Source organism: Syngnathus leptorhynchus, chromosome 4 (genome assembly GCF_054491065.1).
Source record: "Syngnathus leptorhynchus isolate UIUO chromosome 4, UIUO_Slep, whole genome shotgun sequence".
Classification (NCBI taxonomy): Eukaryota; Metazoa; Chordata; class Actinopteri; order Syngnathiformes; family Syngnathidae; genus Syngnathus; species Syngnathus leptorhynchus.
Window position 1 is genome coordinate 5,682,611 of NC_141198.1, and position 12,708 is coordinate 5,695,318.

Here is a 12,708-nt window from a genome sequence, read left to right on the forward strand (position 1 = left end):
AAAAGTAATTTTAGGGGAAATGAGAAACCTTGAGAGGAGACCACAGATGGGAGGATACCTCATCCAGATTAGGTCTGATATTTGTACGTGATCTGTTTGATAATTTTGAGGTTAATGTCGTGGTATCAAATGAACTGATGATATGCTGTTTATGATACTTGCCTTATTTGTGTCCAAAAAAGTTGGGAATTATTCAGATCTTATGAATCCCCGTTTTTTGAGGTGCATCACATCACGCGTGTCATCATTCGTCATCGTTTATTATCATTCTACATAATTCCATATAATACAATACTTCTCCACGATTCCACATTGTTCAATGTCATTCTGTACAATTCACTCATTTTATTTCATGATTCCAAGGCATTCCACATGCTTTTATATTTTGTCAGTCAGCATTCTCACACAAATTGCTTCATCTATTTTTACTGCAAAACGATAGGAATCGGCCTCACTTTCGGAGGGGAGTTTAATCATTGTGCAGCTCAGCTTTTTATTTCTCCCTGTAATTGTCTCACTTTGCTTCAGGTATGCCGTGTCAGGCCCCTTTTTAATTGCTTTGCTTTTTCCGGTGCAGAGAGCAGGCTTGAATCACCACACAGGAGCAAGAAAGAAAAAAAAAAATATCATGCTTGCTTGTGCTTTTTCTTCTTCACAAGTCTTGACAAATATAAAACCTTCACATGAAAAGCAGAACAAAACAAAAACCTAAACAGACACTGATAAAAACTAAGCAACTTGACCTGAGTATGAATTAAAACTAATTGCAGTTAAACCCCACAACTAAAACCAAAATAAACATCAAGTATCTTGGAAACTATTACCATTCCGACGCTGGTGAACTATATATTCAAAGCAGTGACGTACGGTGAGGTTCATGACTGTGGAGGGACTGACGTCACCCCCCACCCCGGGTGAAATTTGTCCGGCACCTAGCACAACAAAGGTGGGGGAACGATGCTCTAGAGTGGCCTATTCATTATTTAATTTGAACTATTTGAATTAAAATCTCATATCAGCAGTCTTCACACATGAAAACCCTTGATAAAGCACATGGAATCACAAACTTGACTTTGATCGTGCGTACCACTCCATTTGAAAAGACATGCTCCGAAGTCCCGTTGTCCGAATCAATCACGTTAACTCCGGAGTTGCTCTAACTTAACTGACGACCTCCTGCTTCGACCGAAAATCCATAGTTGAAAATCGTTTGGATAACTAATCCTCCATTGTAAAACGAAATGTAAAAAGAGAAGGGAAAAAAAAAACAACTCCAAGTCATGACTCAAACAAAAATATGAACTTCTCACTGTAGTAGAGAAAAGGAGTTCATCATCTCAATCAAAAGGTACATACTAGATTAGAATTATCATTGATGCATAAACTGATGAAGTCTGCTCAAATAGAAGGTGAGGACTTCATGGATCACCTCCCCAAGACACTCAGAATTCTCAAAAGAGACTCTTTGACAATTGATTGAGCAGGCAACAGGGTTAGCTGTGGGCTACTGTGTGCTTGATTAAGCTTACCTTGTGAGAGAATTTTTGGCCGCAAACTGAGCATGAAAAAGGTTTCTCACCAGTGTGGATTCTTGTGTGCCTATTTAAATGTTCCTTTTGAGCAAATGTTTGGCCACAAACCGAGCATGAAAAAGGTTTCTCGCCAGTGTGGGTTCTTGTGTGACGTTTTAAGTTTTGGTTGTCTGAGAATTTCTGGCTGCAAACTGAGCATGAAAAAGGTTTCTCACCAGTGTGGGTTCTTGCGTGAATTTTTAAGCTTTCCTTCCATGAAAATCTTTTGCGACAAACTGAGCATGAAAAAGGTTTCTCGCCAGTGTGGGTTCTTGTATGACGTTTTAGGTAATCCTTTTCTGAGAATTTCTGGCCACAAACTGAGCATGAAAAAGGTTTCTCGCCAGTGTGGATTCTTATGTGCGAATTTAAATGTTGCCTGCAAAAGAATTTTTGGCCACAATCCGAGCATGAAAAAGGTTTATCACCAGTGTGGGTTCTTTTGTGACGATTTAAGTTTTGCTTCACTGAAAATCTTTTGCCACAAACTGAGCATGAAAAAGGTTTCTCACCAGTGTGGGTTCTTATGTGTATTTTTAAGCTTCCCTTGTGACTGAATTTCTGGCCACAAACTGAGCAAGAAAAAGGTTTCTCGCCAGTGTGGGTTCTTGTGTGACGTTTGAAGTTTTGGTTGTCTGAGAATTTCTGGCTGCAAACTGAGCATGAAAAAGGTTTCTCGCCAGTGTGGATTCTTGTGTCGCTTTTTAAGACACACTCATAAGAGAATCTTTGGCCACAAACTGAGCATGAAAAAGGTTTCTCGCCAGTGTGGATTCTTGTGTGCGTTTTTAAATGTTTTTTATGAGCACATTTTTGGCCACAGACTGAGCATGAAAAAGGTTTCTCGCCAGTGTGGATTCTTGTATGCATTTTTAAGGTATGCTTCATTGAAAATCTTTGGCCACAAACAGAGCATGTAAAAGGTTTCTCGCCAGTGTGGATTCTTATGTGCGCATTTAAATGTTGCTTATGAGCACATTTTTGGCCACAAACTGAGCAGGTAAAGTTTTTCTTTCTTGTGTGCATTTTCATGTGTTGTTTCAAAACACTGTTATTAGCACAAGATTTCCCACACTGAGAACATTGCCTGTGTTTGTTTTGAGACTCATCATCACCAGCAGGACCATGTGACGACACCTCTAATCCATCTAATGGTGGAGCTGCTTGTGATACTCTACAGTGGTCTCCATCACCTTCTCTGGTCATTGGTTGACTTGAGCTGCAGCTTGGAGGCTTCGCCCCTTTGCTCACCTCCCGTTGAGCCTCATCAAAAGTCGTCACAGGAACACCAGTCAATGTCATCTTGCAGGTATCCTCCTCTTTAATGTCGAAGAAGTCCTCAGCCTCCTCTTTAATAGAAGGCCGCTCTGGCTCTTCCTCCTCTTTTATGGTGCAAAGAAACTTCTGCTCCATTTGTTCATCAAAGTGATGGACCTCTTTGCCCACATCTTCCTCTTTAATGCGAGCGCGCTCTGGCTCCGGGTGCTTCCGACAAATCGCTTCACTCATGTCTGCAAGACAAGACACATATGAAAGTTACAGTTAAAGAGAAGCTGGTCAAACCTATACAAGGACTTTTTCAATCTCTCTATCACACATGATTTTAATCAAATTCTACTAAAATTAAACACTGGAAGAGGATTTGTAATAGAAACTAGATATGTAGTAACCTGCTCTGCGCAACACAACGTAAGGCTGCAGCCAAAGACGTTCCTGACGTCGACGACGACGGTCCTTTTCCTCCACGTACTTTGCTGTGGTCCTTGCAGACATTTTCACACTGCAATCACAACACTTGTTCAACGATGTTTGGCTGATAAAAGTGTCTTTGGGGCAGCGGCAAACGAGCTATTTGCTGAAGTTATTGAATATAGGTTATCCCATATTTTTGCAATAGTATTTTGTGTTGTGTTAGATCAGAGGTGCCAAACTCATTTCACATTGTGGGCCACATACAGCCTCGGGAGACTTTTCCTTTCCCGGACAGTACAAAACTTTGTTGCCCTGGAGCGTGGGGGTAGTTTCATCTGCTGTAGTGCAGCGTGTACTTTCGTGTAACATCAGAGCTCCAACTTAGTGTCGTGGAGCCACGCCAGCATCTCTTGTCCCAGGTCAAAGAGGCCGGCCTCCGAGGGTGGTCTATATAGGGGGCAGGTGTTGATGATGTGATCGGCCGTCTGCTCGGGGTCTCCGCACTTGCAAGCCGCAGTATCCGCCAGTCCCCACTGTCGCATGGATGTGTTGAAGCGCCCAACACCCGATCTTAAACGGCTCAGTGTGGTCCACTGCTGGCGAGGTAATTCGTCTCCTCCTATGGCGCCGTCTCCTGGATCCCAGATGTAACGGTGCATGAGGGAAGGACCAGCTGCCTCCCACTCCTGCTTCCAAGCTGCTGCCAGCCAGGCATCTCTGGAGATGTCCTCGGGGATGGAATTGAGCATCTCTTGTGCTACAATGTTGTAGGCATGGCGCCTCTTGAGTCTGCTTGGTGGAGCTGGAGTTGTTGTGGTGCTATGCAGGGTGTGCCAGTTGTTATTTTTTGCCTTCCTGGCGAGAACGAGGGTGGCAGCCTCACGGCGAAGGTTTGCTGGCGCTATTCCCGCAAGGACAGGCAAGAGGGACACGGGGGTGGGCTTCAGGCATCCTGTTATTATTCGGAGGGCGTTGTTGATTGCCACATCCACCTTTTTGGCATGGAGGCTTCTGTTCCAAACTGGGGCACAGTACTCGGCTGCAGAGAAGACCAGCGCTTGAATAGAAATCCGCAAGGTCTTAGCAGAGGCTCCCCACGTTCTTCCAGCAAGGCGGCGGATCAGTGCAACCCTGGATGTCACCTTTGCCTTCAGATCGTCAAGGTGTTGTTTGAAGGATAGGGTCCGATCCAGACGCACGCCGAGGTACTTTGGGGCTCGTTGAACCTCCGGGCGTTTGCCCTCAATGCTTCAATGGGGAAGATGGACGACAACCTTCACGCGGTCTTCCCTGTGAGTAGCAAGGTCAGGGTGCAAAACCCGCTTGTGAAACTAATGTTGACAAACAAACGCAGAGCACGCAGAGCCGGCAGACTGAGGAATGGCGGACGGGCAGCCATCCCGACCGTCGAAAACCGAGGCCTGTCGGTGCTTCAACTTAATGTCGAGGGCCTTACCATCGCCAAACTCGAAGTCCTACGGCACCTGGTCGACTCCAACAGGGCCACGGTCCTGCTCATACAGGAGACGCACTGCACGACCAACAACATCCACAAGATCCCTGGGTTTCACCTCGCTGGGTCCATCAACACCAAGCAGCACGGAGTGGCAACCTTTGTACGCACTGGAATAAGCTGGGCAGCCTGTAGCCAATCCCCACCAGGCTCCAACATCGAGTGGCTGGTTACCAAAATCCAGGAAACCTTAGTCATCAACGTTTACAAGCCCCCAACATTGGAGCTAACCACAACGTCAATCCCATCTGCAACTGCACCCGCAATCTACGCAGGCGACTTCAACTGTCAGCACACAGACTGGGGGTACAACAACTCAACACCTAGCGGAGTGGCGCTGTGCGAATGGGCTTCCAACACTGATGCCCAGCTGCTGTACGACCCCAAGGAACCCCCAACCTTCTTCTCTGCACGCTGGAACACCGCCACCAACCCGGACCTGGCCTTCGTCATTTGCCGCAGCAAATCCTGAGGGAACGTCAGAGAGCTAGCTCTAGAGAAGAGGAGGATGCAACGGCAGCAGCAGTGCTCGAAAAGCTGGACTTCTCCCGCAAGGCGAGATGGACAGAAGTCGCTGAATCAATTAACTTCACCCATTCCAGCCGGAAGGCGTGGCAGACCATCAACCAGCTCACAGGCAGAAATATATCAGCCCACAGATGCCCAGTCACTGCAAACGCAATCGCCTCCCAACTCCTGAAGAATGGCCGCTTCCCGGAAGCAGACAAAGACCTTGTGAGGTGTCTTGTACCTCAAGAGCGGCCAACGTCGATTCCAATCTCTCGGGACCCTTTGCAGCAGAGGAATTCAGTGAGGCCACGAGTAAGCTAAAGCCGGGCAAATCCCCGGGCCGTGACAATATCCACCCGGAGTTTGTCATCCACCAGGGCCCAACAACATCTAGTTGGCTTAGAGCTTTCTTCACATCATGCTACCGGAGACTAAAGCTCCCAAAGATCTGGCGTAGGGCCTCTGTGATAGCTCTGTTGAAGCCAAATAAAGATGCAAAGGACCCCAAGTCATACAGGCCCATCTCACTGCTGAGCGCCCCATTTAAGATCCTGGAAATATTGATACAAAGCCGTATAGAGCCAGTGGTGGACCCACAGCTCCCACCGGAACAAGCTGGTTTCCGACGAGGAAGGTCAACAGCAGACCAGGTCACCCTACTCTCCCAAGACATAGAGAACAGCTTCCAGGATAAGGAGAAAGCTGGAGTGGTATACCTGGACCTAACTGCCGCATACGATACAGTCTGGCACCGGGGACTCCACCTGAAACTGCTGAGGACCATACCGGACCGGCACATGGTGCAGTTCATCATGGAGACGCTTTCCAACCGCAGCTTTACTCTCCAAACCAGCAGTGAGCAGTGCAGTAGGCTCCGAAGACTGAGGAGCGGGGTACCGCAAGGGTCAGTTCTCTCACCAATTCTATTTAACATCTATACATACGATCTACCGGACACAGCGTCCAGAAAGTATGGCTATGCAGACAACCTTGCCATCATGCTGAGCCGACCAACATGGAAGGCGACAGAAGACGGCCTGAATGAAGATATGCGCACCATGGTAGCATACCTTCGAAAGTGGCGTCTCCAGCTCAGCCTTGAAAAGACTGTTGCTGCGTCATACCATCTTTGCACCAGGGAAGCAAGGAGAGAACTTGCAGTGAGTATTGAGGGCAGCGTGTACTGACCGCCATTAAACAACCCGAGATCTTGCCAACAACAAACCAACTGTAACCCCATCTTTGTTTGTTCAGCGACGGACATCTCAAACAACACGCAACGGATATTTTGTTTGCAACGTGAACTTAAACTAACCCAATACACAAAACGACAAATCGGACCTGTTTTAGCAAACTGGCGGCATTGAGATTTGAAATCGGAAGCATGTCTGCCTGCAAGCATCACTACTAATCCTCGACTTTGGAGGTTTTTCACAGTACAGTATTACTCTTGGTACAGGCAAGAACCAGCATGTGATGATGGCTCATTTGAGATCGAACATTCGTCGAGATTAATCAAGCTAAATACCATAAAGTTAGCACTGTGGTAGCTTCCTTGCTAATGAAAGCGGACTGCACTTCTGTACTGCAACCAAGCAGTACTACAAATAACGTTGCTCACATAACTTGGGTACATCGTCGTAACTTACCTCTTTCGTCGTTGCGGTCGTCGAGTGACTACTGTTACTGATTCACCACATCAGTTGCGTGTTTATCTGATGCAGTCGAATAGAAAGCGATACGCTCCTGTTTGAGTTTTTATACCTTGCGCCGTTTTGTTGTCGTCGCTTTATTTCCTGTCACGTAATGATGATGTCATTTGAGTGTGGTCCCGGACGCCCTCTAGCGAAGGACCGTGGGACGTTTAATGTTGTTGTGTCCCAGCAAACAAACCAAGGTAGCATGCAAAAAAATGTTGTTTTTAACGTTTTCCACACACACCGAACAAAAGAAAAAACCCAACTCCCATAGATTTTATTAGCATACTAGCGTGCCTTTGTCGTGTGTTGTTTAACACTAATGTTACCTGGCCAGAAAGCGTTCAGCCGCTTGAGCGTCATTGATGCCGGATGAAGCCTTGAAACTTTCCAGCCACGTGCTTCACAAAAAAGTAAAGCTTGTGATGTTTCATACGCACACTGGCGGCCAAAGCCTTCATTGTCAAAACTAGGTCTGGTGTTTGATCTATTAGATTATTTTGGTTAATGCCGTGAACTAATGATATGCTGTTTATGAGACTTACCTTACTTGTGTCGTAAAATGTTGGGAATTAAACACATCCCATGGTTTTCCATTTCTTAAGGTGCATCACATAACGCGTGTCGTCATTCGTCATCGTTTAATATCATTCCACATAATTCCATACTTCTCCACATGATTCCACATTGTTCAATGTCATTGTGTACAATTCATTCATTGTATTTCATGATTCCAAGGCATTCCACATGCTTTCATATTTTGTCATTCAGCATTTCTACATAAATTGCTTCATCTGTTTTTACTGCAAAACGATAGGAATTGGCCTCACTTTCGGAGGGGAGTTTAATCACTGTGCAGCTCAGCTTTTTATTTTTCCCTGTAATTGTCTCACTTTGCTTCAGGTATGCCGTGTCAGGCCCCTTTTTAATTGCTTTGCTTTTTCCGGTGCAGAGAGCAGGCTTGAATCACCTCACAAGAGCAAGAAAGAACAAAAAAATGTCATGCTTGCTTGTGCTTTTTCTTCTGAACAAGTCTTGACAAATATAAAACCTTCACATGAAAAGCTGAACAAAACAAAACCCTAAATAGAATTAATTGGAGTTAAACCCCACAACTAAAACCAAAATAAACATCAAATATCTTGGAAACTATTACCATTCCGAGGCTGGTGAACTATATTTTCAAAGTGAGGTGAGGTTCATGACGGGGGAGGCAGACGTCACCCCCCACCCCTGGTGAAATTTGTCCGGAACCTAACCATGGTCCAACAAAGGTGGGGGGATGATGCTCTAGAGTGGCTTATTCATTATTTAATTTGAACTATTTGAATTAAAATCTCATATCAGCAGTCTTCACACATGAAAACACTCAATAAAGCACATGGAATCACAAACTTGACTTTGATCGTGCGTACCACTCCATTTGAAAAGACATGCTCCGAAGTCCCGTTGTCCGAATCAAACACGTGAACTCCGGAGTTGCTCTTCCTTAACTGACGACCTCCTGCTTCGACCGAAAATCCATAGTCCATAGAAAATCGTTTGGATATGTAATCCTCCATTGTAAAACGAAATGTAAAAATGGAAGGGAAAAAAAACAAACAAAATCAAAGTCATGACTCAAACAAAAATATGAACTTCTCACTGTAGTAAGGAAAAGGAGTTCATCATCTCAATCAAAAGGTACATACTAGAATAGAATTATCATTGATGCATAAACTGATGAAGTCTGCTCAAATAGAAGGTGAGAACTTCATGGATCACCTCCTCAAGACACTCAGAATTCTCAAAAGAGACTCTTTGACAAGTAGCAACAGGGTTAGCTGTGGACAACTGTGTGCTTGATTAAGCTTACCTTGCAAGAGAATGTTTGGCCGCAAACTGAGCATGAAAAAGGTTTCTCACCAGTGTGGGTTCTTGTGTGACGATTTAAGTTTTGCTTCACTAAAAATCTTTTGCCACAAACTGAGCATGAAAAAGGTTTTTCGCCAGTGTGGATTTTTGAGTGCCTTTTTAAGACGTTCTTATAAGAGAATTTTTGTCCACAAACTGAGCATAAAAAAGGTTTCTCGCCAGTGTGGGTTCTTGTGTGTAATTTTAAGCTTCCCTTCTGAGAGAATTTTTGGCCACAAACTGTGCATGAAAAAGGTTTCTCACCAGTGTGGGTTCTTGTGTGACTTTTTAAATGTTCCATCCTAGAGAAGGTTTGGCCACAAACTGCGCATGAAAAAGGTTTCTCACCAGTGTGGGTTCTTGTGTGTAATTTTAAGCTTCCCTTCTCAGAGAATTTTTGGCCACAAACTGTGCATGAAAAAGGTTTCTCACCAGTGTGGGTTCTTGTGTGACTTTTTAAATGTTCCATCCTAGAGAAGGTTTGGCCACAAACTGAGCATGAAAAAGGTTTCTCACCAGTGTGGATTCTTGTGTGCGTATTTAAATGTTGCTTATGAGCAAATGTTTGGCCACAAACTGTGCATGAAAAAGGTTTCTCACCAGTGTGGATTATTGTGTGCGTATTTAAATGTTGCTTATGAGCAAATGTTTGGCCACAAACTGCGCATGAAAAAGGTTTCTCACCAGTGTGGGTTCTTGTGTGTAATTTTAAGCTTCCCTTCTGAGAGAATTTTTGGCCGCAAACTGAGCATGAAAAAGGTTTCTCACCAGTGTGGGTTCTTGTGTGACGATTTAAGTTTTGCTTCACTAAAAATCTTTTGCCACAAACTGAGCATGAAAAAGGTTTCTCGCCAGTGTGGATTCTTGTGTGACTTTTAAAGGTTTCCTTGCAACTGAATTTCTGGCCGCAAACTGAGCATGAAAAAGGTTTCTCGCCAGTGTGGGTTCTTGTGTGACGATTTAAGTTTTGCTTCACTAAAAATCTTTTGCCACAAACTGAGCATGAAAAAGGTTTTTCGCCAGTGTGGATTTTTGAGTGCCTTTTTAAGACGTTCTTATGAGAGAATTTTTGTCCACAAACTGAGCATAAAAAAGGTTTCTCGCCAGTGTGGGTTCTTGTGTGTAATTTTAAGCTTCCCTTCTGAGAGAATTTTTGGCCACAAACTGTGCATGAAAAAGGTTTCTCACCAGTGTGGGTTCTTGTGTGACTTTTTAAATGTTCCATCCTAGAGAAGGTTTGGCCACAAACTGCGCATGAAAAAGGTTTCTTGCCAGTGTGGATTCTTGTATGCGTTTTTAAGACGTTCTTATAAGAGAATTTTTGGCCACAAACTGAGCATGAAAAGGGTTTCTCGCCAGTGTGGATTCTTGTGTGCGCATTTAAATGTTGCTTATGAGCACATTTTTGGCCACAAACTGAGCATGTAAAAGGTTTCTCGCCAGTGTGGATTCTTGTGTGCCTTTTTAAGACACTCTCATAAGAGAATCTTTGGCCACAAACTGAGCAGAAAAAGTTTTTCTTTCTTGTGTGCATTTTCATGTGTTGTTTCAAAACACTGTTATTAGCACAAGATTTCCCACACTGAGAACATTGCCTGTGTTTGTTTTGAGACTCATCATCACCAGCAGGACCATGTGACGACACCTCTAATCTATCTAATGGTGGAGCTGCTTGTGATCTTCCACAGTGGTCTCCATCACCTTCTCTGGTCATCGGTTGACTTGACCTGCAGCTTGGAGGCTCCGCCCCTTTGCTCACCTCCCGTTGAGCCTCATCGAAACTCGTCACAGGAACACCAGTCAATGTCATCTTGCAGGTATCCTCCTCTTCCTCCTCTTTAATGTCGCAGGAGTCCTCAGCCTCCTCTTGACTAGAAGGCCGCTCTGGCTCTTCCTCCTCTTTTATAATGCAAAGAAACTTCTGGTCCATTTGTTCATTGAAGCGATGGACCTCTTTGCCCACATCTTCCTCTTTAATGCGAGTGCGCTTTGGCACTAGCTGCTTCGGACGAATAGCTTCACTGATGTCTGCAAAACAAGACAAACACATATGAAAGTTACAGTTGAAGAGAAACTGGTCAAACCGATAGACTTTTTCCAATCTCTCTATCACACATGACACTGGAAGAGGATTCCTAATAGAAACTAGACGTGTACTAACCTGCTCTGCGCAACACAACGTAAGGCTGCAGCAAAAGACGTTCCTGTCGTCGTCGATGACGACGGTCGTTTTCCTCCACGTACTTTGCTTTGGTCCTTGCAGACATTTTCGCACTACAATCACAACACTTGTTCAACGATGTTTGGCTAATAAAAATGTCTTTTGGGCAGGGCGAGCGAGCGATTTGTTGAAGTAATTGTATTCATTTTACAGTCAAACCTCGGTTTCCGAACGTCGCGGTTCTCGAACAAATTGGAATTTGAGCAAAAAATTTGAGATTTCTTTGCTTCAGTTGTTGAACCTCGCGAGATGAGCCGGGAGGACCCGAGAAACCCGACCGCGCGGCCCGGATGCCGACTGACTCTGGGGGACTGAATCTCAGGGGAAGCCTTGGCCTGCCAGACCAGGAGGCCTTATCTTTTACGAGTTTACGACTCTCCTTTGAACCAAGTATTTCCTATTCAGTTCAAGGAATGTCTTTTGATCCCCGTCAGCCGGATGCATCCTTCCTGTCCTTATGTTACTTTTGTGTTTGTTTTGTAAGAAGTCTTCACTAGCAATGACTAGGGCTTTTTTGAGTAGGCAAGATGTCCTTTGTTTAGTTTAAAGGGACTTCATTCATTTTAGTTAACTGTAGCTTTGATTCATAGATTTTAGATGATCGAAACTGGTTATATACAGTTTGAAGTAGTCACATTAAAGTTATCCCATATTTACTCAATGTTCGTTTAAGGAACTGTATACCAGGAACGGACTTAAAAAAGTTATATTCTTTTAAATGGGAAAAATATATTCGGAATTCGACTGATTCGCTTCTCCAACGGATTGTGGTGGAAAACCAACTGTATTTTTGCTATTCTTGTTAAAATCGTACTTACACGTGAACTGGAAATGACAATAATAACACAGTGAAAGCTAAATTGAGTAAACTGGCTATTTCAGAAGTGTGTGTCAAACTGGTAGCCCTTTGCCTTAATCAATACCCAGGAAGTATTAATTATTTAAGTATTTTCTCGGTTTAAGAAAGGTTGGTGACCCCTGATCTAAAGTTAGCACTGTGGTAGCTGCCATGCTAATGAGAGAGGAACTGCACTTCTGTACTGCAACCAAGCCGTACTACAAATTACGTTGCTAACAAAGTAATTTAGGAACATCGTTGTAACTTACCTCTTTCGTCGTTGCGGTCGTCAAGTAACTACTGTTACTGATTCACCACATAAGTTGTGGTTATCTGATGCAGCTGAATGGAAGGCGATGGGTCTGTTTTTATTTATTTATTTTTTATACCAAGCGCGGTTTTGTTGTCGAAGCATTACTTCTCGTCGCGTAATGATGACGTCATTTGAGTGCGGTCTTGAAAGCCATCTAGCGAAGGACCGTGGGACGTTTAATGTTGTTGCCCAGCAAACAAAACCAAGGTGGCGTGCAAAAATCTTTCAGCCGCTTATACGTCATTGGTGCCAGATTCAAGAATTTTTATTGGCCAAGTTTGAGCATGCCAAACAAGGAATATGAATTCGGTCCATCTCAGCCTCTGTTCAACATTTAACAACACACAGAACGTGTGCGAAAATTGACAAACATTCTCCAACATCCCCTGATCTTAAACTCCCAGGAGGGCAAGGAGAAAAAACTCAAAAGTAATTTTAGGGGAAATGATTAACCTTGAGA

At 44.2% G+C, this 12,708-nt stretch overlaps 2 protein-coding genes across 3 annotated transcripts; both read right to left on the reverse strand.

Moving 5' to 3' along the window:
* Window positions 1-149: 149 nt before the first annotated feature.
* Window positions 150-12,288, reverse strand: LOC147057721 (uncharacterized). Of its 2 annotated transcripts, none has more exons than XM_085909735.1 (3): window positions 12,205-12,288; window positions 3,242-3,351; window positions 150-3,082 (listed from the first exon to the last, which is right to left on the reverse strand). In XM_085909735.1, the coding sequence occupies exons 2-3, from the start codon at window positions 3,342-3,344 to the stop codon at window positions 1,494-1,496; spliced, it is 1,692 nt and encodes a 563-aa protein (XP_085765861.1). In that variant the 5' UTR covers window positions 3,345-3,351; window positions 12,205-12,288; the 3' UTR covers window positions 150-1,493. The 2 variants fall into 2 exon arrangements, with proteins under 2 accessions (XP_085765861.1, XP_085765860.1); XM_085909734.1 differs by lacking the exon at window positions 12,205-12,288 and adding an exon at window positions 6,936-7,137.
* On the reverse strand, window positions 8,845-12,355 carry LOC147057722 (uncharacterized). Its single transcript, XM_085909719.1, is given in 4 exon segments — window positions 8,845-9,050; window positions 9,052-10,904; window positions 11,038-11,150; window positions 12,205-12,355. Coding segments are annotated over 3 exon segments (2,013 nt in total). The 5' UTR covers window positions 11,144-11,150; window positions 12,205-12,355; the 3' UTR covers window positions 8,845-8,996.
* Window positions 12,356-12,708: the final 353 nt, after the last annotated feature.

What these genes read in the sequence shown, in the direction of transcription:
- LOC147057721 (XM_085909735.1), bottom strand. Translation starts at nt 3,344, where the DNA reads ATGTCTGCAAGGACCACAGCAAAGTACGTGGAGGAAAAGGACCGTCGT. An exon ending in CGTTGTGTTGCGCAGAGCAG is followed by an intron (nt 3,083 to 3,241) that starts GTTACTACATAT and finishes CTTGTCTTGCAG; the next exon opens with ACATGAGTGAAGCGATTTGT.